Source organism: Jaculus jaculus, chromosome 3 (genome assembly GCF_020740685.1).
Source record: "Jaculus jaculus isolate mJacJac1 chromosome 3, mJacJac1.mat.Y.cur, whole genome shotgun sequence".
Taxonomy (NCBI): Eukaryota; Metazoa; Chordata; class Mammalia; order Rodentia; family Dipodidae; genus Jaculus; species Jaculus jaculus.
In genome coordinates this window covers 111,231,040-111,251,123 of record NC_059104.1, presented here as the reverse complement: position 1 = coordinate 111,251,123, position 20,084 = coordinate 111,231,040, and the positions used below count along the sequence as shown (strand labels likewise).

The 20,084-nt window shown below is 40.8% G+C and overlaps 1 protein-coding gene across 4 annotated transcripts; it reads right to left on the bottom strand.

The window, feature by feature from the left end:
• Positions 1 to 869: 869 nt before the first annotated feature.
• On the bottom strand, positions 870 to 19,504 carry Msantd4 (Myb/SANT DNA binding domain containing 4 with coiled-coils). 4 transcript variants are annotated; one of them, XM_045146263.1, is made up of 3 exons: positions 19,455 to 19,504; positions 3,669 to 4,283; positions 870 to 3,029 (listed from the first exon to the last, which is right to left on the bottom strand). In XM_045146263.1, the coding sequence occupies exons 2-3, from the start codon at positions 4,128 to 4,130 to the stop codon at positions 2,454 to 2,456; spliced, it is 1,038 nt and encodes a 345-aa protein (XP_045002198.1). In that variant the 5' UTR covers positions 4,131 to 4,283; positions 19,455 to 19,504; the 3' UTR covers positions 870 to 2,453. The 4 variants fall into 4 exon arrangements, with proteins under 4 accessions (XP_045002198.1, XP_045002199.1, XP_045002197.1 ...); XM_045146264.1 differs by lacking the exon at positions 19,455 to 19,504 and adding an exon at positions 19,243 to 19,325; XM_045146262.1 differs by lacking the exon at positions 19,455 to 19,504 and adding an exon at positions 19,140 to 19,273.
• Positions 19,505 to 20,084: the final 580 nt, after the last annotated feature.

Here is a 20,084-nt window from a genome sequence, read left to right as displayed (position 1 = left end):
CACAATCAAGCCATGACTCCTTGTGGTCCAAATACACACACAGCACAGCAAGATCATGGCGGCTACACAGCACCCACATGGTTATCCAGGGCACAATCCCTATGTTTGGAAAGTTGTACTTAAACAGCAAGGGAATCTTAAACTAAACCTACTGGTGCTGACTTGAGCATTCTTATTCCAGAGGATCCCAATGTAATTCTAGAGGATATAAGTTTATGTAGTAAAATATTCTGATTTTATTTAATGAAATTCATTCTGATGCTTTCAAATTATAGTAAACAGGAGTAGAAATGGCCAACCCCTTCTGACGTGAAAAGGTTTTGTTCTATTGATTGTCACTCCAGATAGAAAATGGAAAGGTGAAGGGTAAAAGTATTATGAGCAGAAGCAAAGGGAAGGAAAATGCATGGAATGTTTGGAGAGCAACTTGATAAACCCATTTATGCTGTTAGGAGGACAAATAAGTAGTAACTCCCAGATGCTTTCTAGTTTTCAATTGTATTCTATTATTCCAGATACAGATAATAAGATAGGGTACATGGACTGCAGTACAAACAGTCCAATCAAACAATGGGGCAGAGACCTGAACAGAGAATTCACAAAGAACGATTACATTCAGACCATTGAGATCTTGTGCTAAAATTTTGGGTAAGCCTTGGTTTATAATTTTTGAGGCATTTAGTTAATTAAATTGGTGAGGCATAATTTCATTTCATATAAAAGCAGCAATAAATAATGTGTGTCCAGGCCCAATTCTAAGACATGTTAGGCCCCTGATGCTACCCATTAGAAGATTCCATCCCAGGCTGGATTAAATAATGTTAGAGCACTGAGAATCACAATCACGTGAAATGATAAACTTTCAGACAGACAGTATAGATATGTTTATTTCTACGGTAGAAGCATTTAATATAATTATAGAAAAATAACACTATTTCAAAATCAGGGTAAGTAAGCACAAGTATACTTTTCCTTTGCATACCCATATTCCAACATTAACTTGATTTCTAGCCATTCTTAAATTAACAAGGAACAAACACAAAATCATGGTAGTCTGCCAATAGAAGAGATTAAAGCTACGCATCAGCCTGGAAACCAGAAAACAAAGTGAACTCGTGCAGTCATATTCAACACTAGTGTGCAGCAGAATCAGTTGGATTGTGAAAACACCACAGTGGGAAAACCAGTGGCAAATCACCAGGTAAACTAACCCTTAGTTCAGAATTCTGTAGGAACTAAGGAGTTAGAAATTTTGTTTCTTGGGAAGGGGCAAAGACAAAATACACTGCAATTTGAAGTTTCAGCTGTCAGTCACTGTGTGACTTCTCTGAGCTTCAGAAACAATGATAGATCCTATTTTCAAAAACCATATTGTAGATTAATGACATCAAATAGTGTATATATGCTTCTCCAATCCAGAACACACAACTAGTATCATTGTTTCAACATCATCACTTGACACAGGACATTCTCTTCCACCTCCCAGTTCCAAATGGTAACAATTCATTCATTTTAAAAAATCAACCAATACCTTTTGGGTTTGAGGTTACAGACTGCTGGTACCATTTTTTACTTTTTTACCATTTCTACTAGTTTCTAGCCTCTTCTGTAAGATTTCACACGTTTGAAATAAGTTTCATGTTCACACTAAGCCAACAAATTCACAGAAGAAAGGGAACTAATAGTTCCAAATTGTATATTGCTTCTCAAGATGGAATGCTTTTCAAAGTGACCCATTTTTAACAATTTCAGACATTCCCTGAATTGTTTCTGTATCTCAGTTTACTTACAGAAGAAAATATGGAATAAAATACCTACAATCTTCATCACTCCCTATATTCAATATACTACACAGTAATGTTAAAAGTTTTTGGCCATTTAAGTATCTATCCACATAAATATCTGAGGATTTAATATTCTAAGCTATTAAACAGTTATAGAGGTGCACAGTTTGGCCAGGGTAGCGTTTCCTAAACTTGGCAATAGTAACACTTTGGGTTGGGTAGCTCTTTCCTAGGGGGCACTGAGGTGTTGAATGCTGTTCAGCGGCATCTGTGGCCTCTCTACATATGAGATGCCCATGCACAACCCTTACCGCAGCCCAGCCAAAATGTCTCCAGACAATGCCAATGTCTTCTGGGCTAGGATTTTACACAGACATAGCTGTCGACTTTGGGTGCACAGAGAAGGCAAGACTCTATGGGATAATACTAAAGTGAAACCTCTAGCAGAAATTATGCTAGGACAGTGTTCATATAATATACTAGGGAAGCATACAGTTAGCCACATATAACTATCTTTTTTTTCCTATTATAAACACTGACATTAGACATGGTGAAAAGGCTCAAAAAAAAAAAAAAAAAGTATAGCTAATCCAGCAACCGACCACCTTTACATCACCTGATAGGAGGAAAACCTACACTTTACAATCATTTACTAAAGAGAGAACTGAGTCACTGCAAGTGTCCTTCCTTCTGAATTCGGAGTCTCTCTTTCTCCACCTGTAGTCGCTCCTTTTCAATCTGCAGCTTCTCAGATTCAAACTTCAAGAACTGGAGCCTATCCTTCTCCAGCTGCAAGCGTTCCCGCTCCAGTTTCAACTTCTCTGCTTCTATGTCCTGTGGCTGGAGCATGGCCTTTTCCCCTGGGCCAAGTTCATTCTCCAGAGCCGGTTTCTCGGAGCTGACCAGCTGCAGCCTCCACTTCTCCCTCTCTATCTGTAGCCGCTCCTTCTCCAGCTGCAGCCGCTCGTGCTCCAGGTCTAGATGGCGCAGCCGCTCCTTCTCAATCTGCAGCCGCTCTTTCTCCACCTGCAGCCTTTCCGCCTCGATATCCAGCCGTCGCTTCTCCAGCTCGAGTTTCTGTTTCTCTATGTTGACAAGCAAATGGGGCTCATCATATGCAGATCTAGATGGTGTCGAGTTCAGGGTGAAAAACTCGTCGATGTGGGGGAAGTCGGGAAGCTCATTTTCCCTCCGGGAATCTGGTATGACAGACGACAGGATCTCCTCCTCCTCCTCAATCTCAAACTAGCAGAAAAAAGAAAAGTGATTCTTGAGGTTTCCTTCTGCTTCACGATGTTCACTTAGCACCAATATTTCTTAAAGGCTTCCTGGTCTTGTAAGCATATAAAACCACTTTGTCTGAATATGAGCTCATACTCATGTACATGGTTATCTCATGTCACTAATAATTTACTAATAATGGAGGAATTATATCTAGTAAGAAAGGTATTAATGATGCAAAGAAAAAAGTAACAGTAATTTTTTGGTATGTACAGCATGCATTGTGTGTGTGTGTGTGTGTGTGTGTGTGTGTGTGTGTGTGTGTCTGGATGGATGGATGAATATGTGCATCATGTGCACACACAGACATCGGGTGTCTTCCTCTACCACTCTTCTGGCTCATTCCTTGAGACAGACTCTCTTACTGAACCTGGAGCTCACCATTGTTCCATAAGACTAGCTGACCAGGGAGCCCCAGTAACTCTTCTGTTTTGGTTCCCCCCTCAGCACTGGGGTTACAGCCACACATGGCTTTTTACATGGATGCTGGGAATCAAACTTGGGCCCCACCTCCCCAACACCTGGTCTGGGAACTTTAGTGTCTGAATTAGAAATTACATATTACAATTGAAAAAGGAAAAAGCACCACAACTCAATACTCACTTCAGGGCTCTGGGGGTCCCTTTCTTCCTCTTCCACTTTAACCTCTGTCAGGGATCCTCCTGCATCCCGGAAATCTGCCACATTCTGCCAGTCAAAATTTGTATCATTTCGGAATGCAATCTTTTCATCGATCTCTTCAGTGAGAGAGTCATCCAAATCTGACGTGGGGAGGGGAAACCCCGAGCCCACCAGCTTCATGTTTGCCTTCATCCTCTTTCTCTTCATGAGTGCTCTCCAGTCGAGGTACCTCCTCTTCACTTCCGTCCCCGTCCTCTGTTCTCCTTCTCCCACAGCATTCACACACTGTGCAATCTCCTCCCAAGCCATCCGCTTCATCACATTTATCGTTGTGTTGAGCTGTTTGGAGAAAATGACTTCTTTCCTTTTGGTAATTTCTTTCAAAAGGGTCTGAGTTTCTTGAACACTAAAATTGCTTTTCCTTTTTCTTTTCAACTGCTTCATTTTAAAAAAGTTTAGTGCAGTTTTTATAAGCAAGAAAAGATGTGCAAAAAATGTGAACAACACTACAGAGCACAAAACCAAGCACAATTCCTTGCTGGCACTTAGTTCAAATCATCGAATTTTCATTCATCCAGTAGTAGAGGCAGATAATGTCTGAAGAGAAAAGTAAAATAAAATCACTCAATCAACCTACAATTTCTTTAAAGTACTTCAACCCAATAAGCTACTAAACTTAAAAATACAAAGCCCCACCCTCACAGTATGGCTTGGAACTGTTTACTTCTCTGACACTGGCAGCACCCCAGAGCTTGAGCCATCAATTCTTTCCAGGGTGCTGTAACAGTTGCACACTACTGACACTCTTGGCCCTTTCTCTCCCTACCATCCACTCCAGCTCCTTCCCACTCACTCAGGCACCCCAACCATGCCCGATTAATTTCAGTCACCTATTCTTGTCAACCTTTCTACTCAAGACCTGTGTTCACGTGTCCTCACTAATCCCTCTCCCTAGAAAATGGGCTGCGCTCCCTTCTTGGTCTAATCAAGTTCTTCCTCAAGCACCAACTCATAGACGAAGCAACTGTTTCTCAGGGGACTCGTCACATGAGTAAAACTGTTCCAGTGTAAAATCCACTGTAGTTTCTCTAGTCTAAATTTTATACTTCTGCTAACATATTTCTCTGTCTCTCCTCTACTTCCTAAGCTTCACTGTAAGGCAGAGGTGTTTCTACTCACCACCATCTCCAGAGAACCTAGCAGTTTCTAATACATAGTGAGTACATCATGTTGAATGAATCAATTTGCCAAAGTGACTTACTTTGACATACTGGTGGTATAATTTTGATATGAAACAGTCCACAGACTCATGTATTAAAGTTTATTTCCCCAGCTGAGGGAACATTTGGGGGTGATGAGGTGATGTTTTTCTGAACACTTTAAGTGGTAAGGCCTACCTGCAGGAAGCAGGTCAGCCTGGGTATGTCCTTGGGAAATTTACTATGTTCTGGCCCCTTGCTGTTCTGACCTGCTCTCAGTTCTGCCATGATTTAAATTGCTATGCCTTGCATTCCCTGCCATGAGCTCTTTGTATCAGGAATTCTGTCACAGTGGGGAAGAAAAGTAACAGAAAACTGCTAACAGAGAGGTAAGGCTCTTTCCAAGTTAATCTGATATCCATGTGGTTCTTATGCATTTGGTACACATTTGTAGGAAAAATTTTAAAATAAGCTTTACAGAAGCAGACAAGAGTAAGATTACAATACTGTGGCACATCATTGTGTCAGTGCTAATGCAGGTCAACAGAAGTAGGAAAAGAAAAGTGTACATATGCCTCTGTGTGCATGTTCAGAAGCTCAACTGTGACCATTCACACTTACAATATGCTACAGTGTATATCTCACTAAACCAGTAACACTAGATCTAAGAACTGTGGGATAGTCATTTCAACTTCAGCCACAAGGCTATTTATAAGTTCACAGCACAATTTGTTTTTCATGGGATGACCAAAAATTACATTAAAAATCAGTTCACAAAAACTTTCAGTATATAAAAACAAAACTTTTTTTAAAAGTTTACAGACACATTGCTCAAAAATCTACTGACACAGTTCTAATTAATTTCTCTCTACTCCTATTGTAACCCATAATAATTAAAAAAAAAAAAAACTCTTTGCAGGAAAATTAAGCATATTTATCAAGCATGCTGATGCTGCTGGCCTTGGACCACACTTTCAATAGTGATAATAAAGGAGCGCTGTCCAAATAAATACATGATTCACATTTGCAGTTTAAAATGTCCTAGTACCTGCAGTTAAACACACACACACTATTTTAACAAATTTTACCCTATACATGTAATAAAGTTATATATATATATATATATCATATTGAGGTACTCTTGTTCTTTTCACTGAGCATTGAAAATCCACATCTTTATCTAGTTGTTTGTGCTTTTTTAAAGTTTTTGAGACAGGATCTTGCTACACAGCCCAAGCTGGCCATAAGTAGTTCCTCTTCCTCAGGCTTCTCAATGCTGAGTGCTAAGATTACAGGCATGTGCCACCAGCTCCAGCTTTCAGTAGATATTTTATTTAATAAGTTATTCTGAAGGGAGTTTAGAAGACCAGAATGCTGAGGCTGAAGAGATGACCCTGTGATTAAGGCACCTACCTGAAAAGTCTAACAACATGGGTTTGATTCCTTAGTACCCATGTGAAGCCAAATTCACAATGGCACATACATCTAGAGGTCATTTCTAGTGGTTGGAGGCCCTGGTGCATGCATGTGCACACAACCTGGCCCCTCCCTCCCTCCTTCCCTCCCTCTCTCCCTCCCTCCCTTCCTTCCTTTCTTTCTTTCTCCCTCCCTCCCTCCCCCTCCCTCTCTCTCTCCTTGCAAATAAATCAAATAATTTTTTTAAAAGAAAACCAAAATGTTGATGGGTTATATGGTCAGTGAAAACCAGGCTCATACCAGGCCAAAAAAAAAAACCTTCATTTTTTCCATGTTCTAAGACTTTAATGGATGCTAAATTTAAAGATGATGGAGCCTGGGAGATAGCTGGCTCAGTAGTTTTTTTTATTTTTTTTTTATTTTTTTTAAAGCACTTGCTTGCAAAAAACTAGTGGTCCAGGATCAATTCCCCAGTATCCACATAAAGCGGCAACGCAGGTGGAGTTTGTTTGTAGGGTCCAGAGACTCTGGCACCACCATATTTCCTCCCTCTTAAAAGTAACACATTAAAAAACGTATTTTTAAAAAGTACTGTTATGGAGAGATGGCTAAGTGGTTAAGGCAACTGCCTGCAAAGCTTAATGGCACAGGCTCAATTTCCCATGTAAGCCAGATACACAAGGTGGCACATGCATCTGGAGTTCATTTGCAGTGGCCAGAGGCCCAGGCATGCCCGTGTTCTCTCTTTCTCTTTCAAATATATATTTTAAGTCCTGGGCTGAATCCTGGACTATAAAGGTAGAATGCCAGACTGAGACTACATAGTGGATTCCAGGTCAGCCTGGATTTAAAGTTAAGACGCTACCTCAAAAGAAGGAAGGAAGGAAGGAAGGAAGGGAGGGAGGGAGGGAGGGAGGGAGGGAGGGAGGGAGGGAGGGAGGGAATTGAAAAGAAAAAAAAAACAGTCCTAATGAAACCCATTGTTGTTTTTTGTCTATTTTTTTTTAAGTGGTGGACTAATTTGGTATGGGAAACTCTAAGATAGTCCAGGATTCAGGCTGTGGCATGGATGTTGCTGGTTGCTATGGACAAATTTACAATGAGAATCTAGAGAAAAAGTCAAGCATTTGAAAAGCATGTAGACTAGCCAGAAGGAGTTGGAAGCTGTGGACATGGAAAAAGTAGCTTTTAAAGACACAGGTATCTTTAAAGAGAAGCCAAGTACTTTGTACAGGGCTAAAAGGAAAGATGCCTTGAGGATATCTGAGAATTGGTTAGATGCCATCTGTGGGCATGAAACTGCAAGCTTGTTTCCTCTGAGCAGAAAGAACCACCAAGGCAAGCTGCTTGTACAGGGTCACCCAGGGAAATGCTTTTCAGTATTCAGTCTCCCAGGCATTCAGAGGCCTCTGAAGCTGTGGTCCAAGAGGTACTGCTTCAGCTAGGGCAGACACTGGTATCACTCATGTGATGCTGGTTTTGTAGGCATAAAGAATGTAATAGTTACGGGATCATGGAGGTTTTCACCATGGTTCAAAGGAAAGCCTGAGAGGATAGGCAATGTGTGACAGGATCAGGATCCTTATAGGCAGCCATGAGAGGAATACACAAAGTTATGAGGGTGAGAACTAAATTGCAAGACAGACCATGGATATTAGAGATGCCAGGAACATGGACCATCTGCAGAGAAGAGGTTCAGGCAACAGATGGAGCCAACCCAAGATGAGAGTTCATGTAAGCTGCAAATGACAAGGTTCCAGGAGCAGAATTTCCTGGCCCTATTGGAGTTTACATCACAAAACTGTGAACCTCAGAATCTGGACAAAGCTACGGTAATATCTGCCCTGCTTTGGTTCTTCCTTGCTACACTCCTATTCCTCCCTTTCAGAATGGGAAGATTTACTGTGTGCCACTATGTTGGAAGTAACTGTGGTGTTTTTTGTTTGTTTAAGTAAAGGCTCAAATTAGTGAGTTTGCCTTGAATCTCAACAGACTTTGTTTTAAAGACTTATAAACAATGTTGGAATTAACTGTTGAGATGTTAGGATCTCAGAGACATGGATTAAAAGCATCTTGTGGGCTGGAGAGATAGCTTAGTGGTTAAGCACTTGTCTGTGAAGCCTAAGGACCTCGGTTCAAGGCTCAGTTCCCCAGGACCCGCGTTAACCAGATACACAAGTGGACACACACATCTGGAGTTCGTTTGCAGTGGCTGGAGGCCCGGGCGCACCCATTCTCTCTATGTATATATCTGCCTTTCTCTGTGTGTCTGTCACTCTCAAATAGATAGTGAAAAGGGAAAAAAAAAAGAAGAAAGCATCTTGCAATCTGATAGACTAAAAGCCTTTGACGGTAGGGGTCAGAATGTTAGGGTAAAATACAAAATGCTCCACCCAGCCACTATTTTCATGTTAAAGCCTCAATGCCCAGGCAGCGGTGCTACTGTACTAAGTTCTGGAAACTGTAGAAGGTGGGCCTAACTGGAGGAAGTAGGTCACTATGGTAGGGCTCCTAAGGGTATCTTGTCCTTGGACTCTTGCTGTCACTTATTTACTGTCTGCTATAAGGTAAGTCACTGTCCTCCATCACCACTTGCCCAACCATGATCTTCTGCTCAGGTGACCATGGACCAAATGCTCTGAAAAAGTGAAAAAAAAAAGTAGCCTCTCCAGAATAACTTTGAAGGAAACACAAAGTAAAAAATAAAATCAATTAAAATTCAGAAACCAGTCTAATGGAGTATAAACTGCTCAAAGAAATGATATTTATATTTTACTACTTCACCATTTAAACAATATAGAAAATATAAAAACCCTGGGTGCAGGGAGGGTAGGAAATAATGACATTATAATTCACAAAAACAGCAAGGAATTCCCATAGCTACCCAACCTAATTAATCAGTTAAAGATGACTGTATGCAACATGAAAAAAAAAGTTTCCTAAATATTTAGAACTTAGTATAAACATCTTGGTTTACCCATATAATTCTGTCCTTCAATAGACACTATATCCTTCTTATTATTCAGACAAAACTACCTCAGACAAAAGCTCCTAATATGAAACAAAACAAGGTTGACTTGTATGTTTCTAGCTAATGCTTTTAATTATTTGTTTTCATTTGGGGAATTTCTCAGCAGTACTTCCTAACATTCTGGGCCATCTTAACTGGAGTTGACGATAATGGTGTAGGCAAATAACTATATGTATTTGCACTCTGAAATAAAATACAGAAATTCATGTAGCAAAATTTTCCTGTAAACTCTGAAACAAAAAAATCGCTTGTAAACATTTCTTCTAAGGTCACAACATGCTTCTCTGACTTCCACATAAAGTTCAAGCTGAAGTATGATCAAAGCAGGTATTTGAAACTGGTCAGATAGGTGAGCCTTTCTGACACTCTAAGGGTAGAATCTGTGATTCAATAAACTCTCCAGATGGCCATAGTATGTGCTAACGTTTGTCCACATCAGGGAAACAGATGCTTCAAATGCCAGGCTCTCTTGCCAACCTTGACTTCACATCGTATACAAGTGCATCTGATTGATGTACATGGAAAATCCTCATTGCAATGGAACTGGGAGGAATTTTTCTGCTCTTTAGCTTTATAGGAAAGTGTATTAGGGAAGTTACAGCAATTGCTGAATCTTGTCTGAGTCAGAACTCAAGTTTATCTCTTGGAGGCAGAAAGAAAATTAGATCAAGATATGAAAGGATCCCAACAGTACCACACAGTGTAAAGTACTGGTTCAACTGAGGAGAATAACAGGCAAGAGGTTAGAAAATTTCTTCTACATGGAAAAGTTTTTATTATAATGTGAAATGAAGGCTCAGAGAGAGTGAGGAATACATAGGCAAACCATGTTCTCTGGCTGACTTTTCATTCCCTACAATAGGAAAAGTTAGGATCTAAATGTTGAAGTGTTTCACAGGTTGATCATGGTCTAACCATCAACTCTCCTGCAACAAGTACAGAGCCATAAAGTTCCTCCAGGTCCTGTTACTTGTTCCCCTCCACAGCACTACACAGATATAGCAACCTTCCCATTATAAAACAAAGCTGAGAGGTTAATTAGCAAACAATATGGTTTCAGAAAAGAAGTACATAATATATTCAGGTTCCTTTATGTCATACTTACTTCAACTTTTTTAGCAGCTTATAATAAATCTTGAAGATCTGTTGCTAAGGAAAGCTTTGATTCAGATTTTCAGAAGAAGCAGAGTCTCACCTCTGAGGAAGGTTCAGATAAAATGCAGTATATAGCCAGAAAAGCTTCAACTAGACACATTTCCTCAATCATATGTTACAGCAAATTAGAACAAAGATCAGGCCTGAAGAATTCCTAAACAGAGAAAACCAGCTAGGCCTGTAAATGACTTTAACACAAACCTAATATCTATGGCTATTTCTTACAAATGCCTTATTAAACAAAAAGAGATATAAGGCCAACCATAAGAAGGATCCAATATACAATTATACAACTACCATAACTAGTGACTTTCCAATGGGCAAAACAAGACAAACTTAAGACAATCAAATATTTTCTTTGCTTCAGTCCCATGCTCATCAATCACAGGAAGCCTCTGGCACTCCTAAGCAGAATCCCTAAACCACTTCTGACATGGAGCTGCCCAGTCAACAAATCACTCTTTCCTCAAATAAACTGGCAAATTTTACTGGACCTTGGCTTACATTACCACCTGTGGTGGTTGGATTCAGGTGTCCCCATAAACTTAGATGTTCTGAATGCTAGATTCCCAGCTGATGGAGATTTGAGAACTAATGCTTCCTGGAGGCAATGTATTGTTGGGGGCAGGCTCTTGAGTATTATAGCCAGTTTCCTCTTGCTAGTATTTGGCACTCTCTCCTGTCACTGCTGTCCATCTGATACTGGTCAGGAGGTGATGTCCACCCTCTGCTCATGCTATCGTTTTCCCCTGCCATCATGGAACTTCCCCTTGAGTCTGTAAGTGAAAATAAACCTTTTTTTCTCCAAAAGCTGCTCTTGGTCAGGTGACTTCTACCAGCAATGCAAATCTGACTGCAACATTACCTTTCTTATCCATAACTTAAAATTGTCACTATGTGACAAATATTTCTCTAGCAATTCATAATACAAACAGCAGCATCTACTGCAGCAAAACTATTCAAGGTGAGATTTAATCAGAAAATACACAAAGAGCCTCCTCTTTTAGAACTGAAAGTAGATGCCAATTTCTTATTTTTAAACTAAGACAACAGTTTCATTGCCATTTGTAAACTTTCATTCAGTTTATCTCTAGTTCCCAAGAAACTCTGTTCAACTGACTTTGTATATATCTAATAACATCTCCAAAAATACGCCTATCGGGCTGGAGAGATGGCTTAGCGGTTAAGCGCTTGCCTGTGAAGCCTAAGGACCTCGGTTCGAGGCTCGGTTCCCCAGGTCCCACGTTAGCCAGATGCACAAGGGGGCGCACGCGTCTGGAGTTCGTTTGCAGAGGCTGGAAGCCCTGGCGCGCCCATTCTCTCTCTCTCCCTCTACCTGTCTTTCTCTCTGTGTCTGTCGCTCTCAAATAAATAAATAAAAAGTTTAAAAAAAAAATTTAAAAAAAAAAAAAAAAAAAAAATACGCCTATAACATTTTTTGTTTCTGCTCATTGATGTGAAATAACCATGTTCTGAACAGCCCTTTGCTGAAGAAATAGAGGTCAGAGAGAGAGAACTAAGAGTTCTACACAAACAGAAAATGAATTCTCAAAAACATCACTGGCAACTTCACAAAGACAGTAAAGTATGCAAAAACAAAAGGGGATTGCAAGCAAACTATTTTAGGATAGACTTGCAAAATTTCCCAAGACATTTAGTGATAAACAGAAATCCCTTAAACTGGAACGTATAATCAGTGCCAGCATGCTTGATAATCCTTGGAACAAATTATCCCTACAGCCATACTTATGCCTTTTGTTCATACAATGTAAGGAAATAAGTATAAAACAAAACCCCATCAAAAGAAGTAGACAGTATTCATAAACATAAATTCTGGAGTTTGGCTCCCTGAATTCGAAGACTAGACCTGAGTGAGGCATGATAGTGTATGTGGAACCCTAATCTCAGAGGATTACAAATTTTGGGCTATCCTAGGAAACAGAGTGAACTAATATCTGACATAGTTCAATAGCAGAGCACTTGAAAGCATGTGCAAGATCTTGGGTTCTAGTCCTAGTACTGAAAAAATTTAGAGAGACAAAGAAAGCCAGGCGTGCTGGCACACGCCTTTAATATCAGCACTTGGGAGGCAGAGGTAAAAGGATCGCCATGAGTTCAAGGCCACCCTGAGACTACAGAATGAATTCCAGGTCAGCCTGAGCTAGAGTGAAACCCTATCTTTAAAAAAAAAAAAAAAGAGGAGGAAATTTTGCAGAAGAGGGGGCGGAAAGAATGTCAGAGCCACATGTTGGGTCATGATATACAGAGACATTTACCGTACCAATAACTGTGGGCTAACTCCACAATGCACGACCCATATACCTCAACAAGGAGGGACCAATGGGGAGGGGGTAGGTCACGGATGAGCCTAATAATGGTACCAAACTCTCTGTACTTGCAGAATAGAAAACTAATAAAAAAATAAAATAAAATAAAATAAAATAAAAAAGAGGAGGAAAAGATCATGACATCAAAATAAGAGAGAGACTGATTGAGATGGGAAGGGGATATGATGGAGAATGGAATTTCAAAGGGGAAAGTGGGGGGGGGGATGGTATTACCATGGGATATTTTTTATAATCATGGAAAATGTTAATAAAAATTGAGAAAAAAAACAAGAGAATGAGAATATACTGGATCTGCCATAGCCTGGTGGTCTTAACTTACTTAACCTCACTTTGCTTGATTTCACTTAAGAAATGATAATGATATTACTGAATAGAGAAACTATAGGGAATAAACAAGGTAGTATGCAAGTAGATCTGGTGCACACTAATCACTGTTAAATGTTTACTATTACATGAAAGATAGACATGTAATGCTGGCAAGGGGAATACAAAGTCAATATAACATTAGCATTGTTCTTAATTTGTGCTGTAGGTCTAAGGTCTTTTTTATTCTTTTTAACAACATTTACATTCCCTTATGAAGCCCTTTAGTGAGAGCTCACAAGTGTCAACTAAGGGCATATCTTCAACTCCACTTTCAGAGACAGTATGCTAGAAGCTAAAATAGGCCAAAGTAGTAGTATGATAACACAATACTGAAAACTATAAATGCTACAAACTAAGAGTTCTTTTAAGTGGGCAGGTGATTGGATCACTAGAACATGGCTGCATTATTTGTGTAAGCATCAAATAATGTCTAATATCCAGATTAAGTCAACAAACCTTTATAAATGTCAACTGTTTGCAGGCCACTGCTGGGGAGCCTTGCGGAGCCTTAGGCTTGTAGGAAAACTGACAAATATCAGTCTGGTACATCAGTGCAGGTGGCAGAGGCTTGCTCCCGTGGTAGGTGGAAGTCAGAAAGGCTTCCCAGAGGATGTGGCCCCACAAGCTGAAATATGAAGCAGGAGCAAGAGCTGACTACCCAAAAAAAGGGCCTCAGGTGGGCCCAATCCACCAGCCTGGGGTCGCACCCAACCCAGGACAGGTAGGAATGTGTCCTGACACAAAATCATGAACTCACTGAAAACATTATAAGATTTTGGGTGGGGGCTGGAGAGATGTCTCAGCAGTTAAGGCACTTGCTTGCAATGCCTAATGACCTGGGTTAATTTCCCAACACCCATATAAAACCAGATGCACCAAGTGGTGTATACATGTGGAGTTCCTCTGCAGTGGCTAGAGGCCCTGGCACATCCATATTCATTCTGTCTCTCTCTGCGAATAAAGAAATATTTTTTAAAAACAATGTCTAACAGCAATTAAAGAAATGGACTATTTTAATATCAGATCACAAGTAAGTTTGTGAACATTCTACAACGCCTCTAAATTTTCATTATATAAATAATTGAAGCAAATTGATTTATTTATCAGCCAGCCAGGTCCAACATGCTGTTTCTTAGCATACTTTATTGTAGAACACTTGAAGGAATTATTTAAGTCAAAACTGTGTATTCCCAATGCAGCCCATAATAATAAACTCTTTCCCAAAAAAAGAAATCAGCATGAGCCAGGCTTGGTGCACGCCTTTAATCCCAGCACTTGGGAGGCAGAGGTAGAAGGATCGCCATGAGTTCAAGGCCACCCTTGAGACTCCGTAGTGAATTCCAGGTCAGCCTAGGCTAGAGTGAGACCCCACCTCAAAAAAACAAAACAACAACAACAACAACAAAATCAGCATGTGATCATCAAGCATGCTGATAGATAGTGTTGGCCCTGGACTCCTTGAAGAGTGAAAGACGGAAGTATGTGATTCACTCTTAGAGCTTAAAATTTCCTTGCGGCTGCAGTAAAGTAAAAGCAAATCAAAAAGGTACAATTTCAACAAATTTTACTTAACCCTATCTACTCAATAAATATTGTCACTGTGCATGGAATCAATATAAAAATGTTTGAGCCGGGCGTGGTGGCGCACGCTTTTAATCTCAGCACTCCGAAGGTAGAGGTAGGAGGAGTGCTGTGAGTTCAAGGCCACCCTGAGACTCCACAATGAATTCCAGGTCAGCCTGGGCTAGAGTGAGACCCTACCTCGAAAAATAAACAACAACAAAAAAAATGTTTGAGATGTTTTTGTTCTTTTTACTAAGTATTTAAAATCTAGGAGTTTTTTGTTGTTGTTTTGTTTTGTTTCTGTTTGTTTCTATTTTTTGGTTTTGGTTTTGGTTTTGAGACAGGATCTTGTAATACAGCCCAAGCTGGCCAACAACAAGAAAATACCTGAGCCTTCTGAGTGCTGGGTTTACAGGCACAGGTCACAAGGCCTAGCTTCTAGTAGATATTTTATAGTTTAAAATTTACTAACCACATTTCCAAACCCAACACAGCTTGCATCTGGTAGTTCACATACTGTATAATAAGTCCACAGTATATCAAAACCACTAAAAAGGCTGTAATACCATTTACTCATGAGACTGAGGAAGGAGGATCCCTTGAGCTTCAAAGTTCAAATCCATCCTGGCAACATATAAAAATCCAAATCCAAACGAAAACCAGTCAAAACTTGTACAGAAAGACCAGGAGTGCAAGTGCTCCAACTGCTTACCAGTATCCTTTCTGAGACTATGAAAGAGGTCTTTATCACTCACAAAAGGCTGGAACTATAGACATGGCTGCTTCATTTTCAGGGAAACAGCTAAACAGAGGGATATGGCAGATGCCATACACTTAACTTTAAGGACCAACTTATGTTGGTATGGGAAACACATCCAAAAGTGTGCAAGCTAAGTTAATTTAGATTTAAGACAGATCTCATCTGACAATCAAAACATTCATAGAAGCAGAATGTCTTTTGACATCTACCCAGGTCTTTATTAGTATTATAACTGAATTAGATGACAACTGGAATGTCCATTATCAGATTAAGGAAGTAAGAAACATTGCTTCATTCATCAAATATGCTGAGTAACCTGGCATGGTGGCACATGTTTAATCCCAGCACTCAGGAGACAGAGGTAGGAGGACTGCTATGAGTTCAAGGCCACCCTGAGACTACATAGTGAATTTCAGGTCAGCCTGAGCTAGAGTGAGACCCTACCTCGAAAAATCAAACTAAATAAATAAATAAAAATAAAAGTAAAAGCCTTGAGTACTTAAAGCCTTTCTTTCTACAGTTCTCTCCTGTTACAGAGCCCTACCTGCACAACATTGTTAGTACCTTTCATAGTGTTTTCTGCACCTCAAAATCCACTCCATCATGCCCCCCTGAGCCCTCATGCCCCCCTGAGCCCCTCTCCAACGCATAAAACAGCACCAATCACCGTGTAATCCCAGATTTGTGCTCTTTAATAGAAACAGAAGGTGTATATTTTGTTTTAAATCCTCTAGTAGCTTCATCAGCAAATAGAACAAGTAAAATGAATTATATTTAACCAATATATCCTAAGATGCTACTTCAATATTTAATAAACATAAGGTATTGAGGTATTTAACACATTTTTATACTCTTACCTAAACCCAGTACTTTATAGTACTATCAAATGGACAGATAGGCAAATACTATACCCCTAAGCCCCTAAATCTGTTTTTATATTTTTATACTATATATTGCACCATACACACACACACACACACACACACACACACACACATACATACATACAAATACATACACACACACACTTATACTTAACATGTTACATCTCAATTTGTGTAAATCATATTTCGCATGTTCAAGAGCAGCATGCAGCACAGGTCCAACTATCATGATCTTAGTTTCAGAACCACCATCATGTCTTCCCCCAGCCCATCTTCCTTACTCCCTTTGTCTTGCCAATGCATACTGAGCCTGAAGAACCTAGTTTAAGCATCTCCTGTTCAGGATACTTCCACTGCTCTCATTTGTGTGACGATTTCATACATACTTCCACTATCATCATTTATTTTATACAAAGAGTAAGGGAACGAAGATGAATATATTGCTCCTGCTGTCAAATAATTTATTACCTAGTAAGACATACATATAAAGAGATACAAATGGAAAAGTTACAATAATGTCTGCAAGCTGAAGCTTGTGAATACACACTCTCTAGGCCTGTACACCAATCCCACCATAACTAGCCCATTGGCTTCATGCAAATCAGTCTCTCATATTTGCTTATCCATCCATTAATGAGAATAACAGAACCGTTCATTATTTTAAAGATTAAAAGAGAGAATCCAATTGATCTTACAGTAATTAAAATACAGTAAACCAGCCACACGTACTGGCTGTTATACCTCTTTAGACAGTGTCTATACATAATAACCTCTATCTTTACCCAATGACAACATTAACATATGAAGACTACAAGAAAGCATATTAATGAAATGTTCTGGGTATCCAAAATAACAGAAATCGTTGATGAGATCAAAAAGTATTTTGAGAAGGAACTAGCACTTCACTTGAGTCTTCTACAACAAAAAGACTTAATAAGGAAAGAAATAAAAGTAAGAACAAGAATTAAAGCAAGAAAACTTGACTGAGGCCTAATACCAGCAAATCTTCTATGCTGGCTTGGTAAGACCTTGCACCTTCCTAACAAATTATACTGAAAGAGAACAATATCACTGTCAAACTTCACTTTTCTTTTAATTCAAGTAGGCTAACTCATATATAAAGGCACTGTTACTGACACAGTATATAACAACACAAAAACATATATTAAAATAATAATGGGTATTATCAAGATAATCTTAACTTACATAGATATCCACCATTAGCTCTCGGAGCTCTCAGAACTTGTCATCATTTAGTAACTGGGTTGTTGCAACCTTTGCTGGTACATGGAATAGCAGCAGGGTTTTTATTTTTTTTAATTTTTTATTTATTTATTTGAGAGCGACAGACACAGAGAGAGAGACAGATAGAGGGAGAGAGAGAGAATGGGCGCGCCAGGGCTTCTAGCCTCTGCAAACGAACTCCAGACGCATGCGCCCCCTTGTGCATCTGGCTAACGTGGGACCTGGGGAATTGAGCCTCGAACCGGGGTCCTTAGGCTTCACAGGCAAGCGCTTAACCGCTAAGCCATCTCTCCAGCCCAGCAACAGTTTTTTTTAACCATCTAAGTTGATATGCTTTTTTGAAATGTGTCAGCAAGTAGTGCCAATTACATGCTCTATTTTTCCCCTATCAATTCCCACCTCCATGCTTTTTGCTTACAAAGCGGTGTCCTTTTGTCTCTGACTGAGCTATGCTGAGCTAATGAACTATTTTAGTGGTAAAATATGCTTCACTGCATTCTTAACCTCAACAAAATTGATATTGGAATCCATCTTACATTTCCTGAGAGCCTTAGTTAAATTCTGCGACATTTTCAAATTGCCAGAAGGCGTGAGGATCAAAGCAACTTGAGTTGCTACAATTTGGAGGCTATGATTAAATGGATAAAGCTATTTTTTCTTTTCTGGATAGCTTGTCTTTCTGTCCTATGTTTTATGTTTTGGCGCCAAGGGAAGAGAAATTTGGGTTTTTCTCAACCATTTCCCAATAATTTTCTCAAAAACAATGCTACTATGTTATTATATTGGAGGGAGGCACTCTTTTGGTGTTGGAGATATGACAGATTATAAAATGCATAAAGATGCCATTTTTAGTGCCAAATGCTCTCCCTTTTTATGAGGTATCACCCTTGTCTTTACACCAGGCAATTACAGTAGCTGCAACCTGAAAAACTTTTGACCTCTCATGGCCAATCATAGATAACAGCCAATTTCCTGAAATCTCATCTTACCGTTACACTTCACTGGTTAGAAACAGGAAAAATAAGCAGTTTACTTACATAAGCCTGACGGCGATAACATACTACCCATGACAAATTATAACTGGGTACTTTTTTTCTTTCCCCACAAGGACTAGCAATTAAGAATTAAGTTTCCACAAAGGCAAAAACCTAACAATTAAGAAGTTTCTAGATCCTGAAAAAGACAGAAGAGATCTGAGGGGGAAAAAAGCCAGTAAAATCTGGTTTAAAGAAACAAAAAGTGGGTTAAATTCATTAAACAGTTGAAAAGAAAACCATCAGAAATCTACACACTGCCGTCCGCCCCCACCCCAGTCGTGTCTGAAGAGTCCTGTACTGCAAACAGGCGATGCGTTTTCCTTCGCCTACAATCTGTGCTTGGTAAACAGCTCAACTTTACTAGGGGATCACGGTTGGAAGTGTCCCGGGCCCCTGGGCGCCGCCTCGGGCTAGAAACCCGCCCCCCACCCCGAGCCTGGGGTGCACACCTGAGCGCCCCAAGGATGCGGCTGGGGTCCGGACAACTCGGAAGGGGGCTCCCCTCTACCGCTATTTCCGGGCCGAAAGTCAAAGTCCCGCCAGGATGCCCACCAAGTTGCGCAGCTTGGTCGCGGCGGCTCGGGCCCTTGGCTCACCCTCCCGGGTCGGGCGACAGCCGCGCGCGGTACTTTCCCCGTCCCCGCAGTCCAGCTCCGCAGCAAGCCCCGCGGCGGTGACCTCCCGCCGGGCCGGCCCGCAGCCCGGACGCCTCAGGCCCCCGAGCCACTCGGCCTCTGCGGCCACCTCCGGACCTGACCACTCACCTGCGACCCCGGCGGCACCACCGCAGGATCGCCCCTAAGGGTGGCAGGAAAAAAAAAAAAAAAAAAAAAAAAGATGCTTCATGGAGTCCCCGCCCCCAACTTCTCCCTGCTCCCATTGGTTTATAGAGCTGCCGCTCACTAGACACGGTCCATCCATTGGGCCGAAAGGGATTGCCATTCAGGGTGAGAGCCCGCCCCAGGCCAGGCCTCACAATGGGAATCGAGTCCCAAACCGGTTCCGGGTTAGTGCCCTGGATTCCGCCCCCGTCGTGATGCGCCTCGCGCTTTGCGCTCAGTCTTTGGCGCGCAGCCCTGTCAGTCAAGTGAGCTCCAGCAAAGGATTGGTCCCTAGCGATCAGTTTGCCTCTCTGTTCCGCCTGATTGGGGCACTAACCGGTCCATATCCAAACTCTAATCCTGTCCTTGACCCTCGACCTGTTACAAGGGCAAAAAGGAATGGAGAGCCTTGTCTCCTTCCTGCGGGTGGGGCCGGGTAGCTTAGGACAGCATCTCCTCCCTGTCAACCAAGTGCGACCTCCTTGGACCTCAAGCATTTCTCTGGCATTGCCTTTGCCAAAGGTCACCAGTGATGTTCTTATGGCTAAATCCAAGTCACCTCTCACCGCTATC

Coding starts and splice junctions, on each gene's coding strand:
- Msantd4 (XM_045146263.1), bottom strand. CDS start 4,130: ATGAAGCAGTTGAAAAGAAAAAGGAAAAGCAATTTTAGTGTTCAAGAA. Junction 3,030..3,668: donor GGGACCCCCAGAGCCCTGAA/GTGAGTATTGAG, acceptor TTTTTCTGCTAG/TTTGAGATTGAGGAGGAGGA.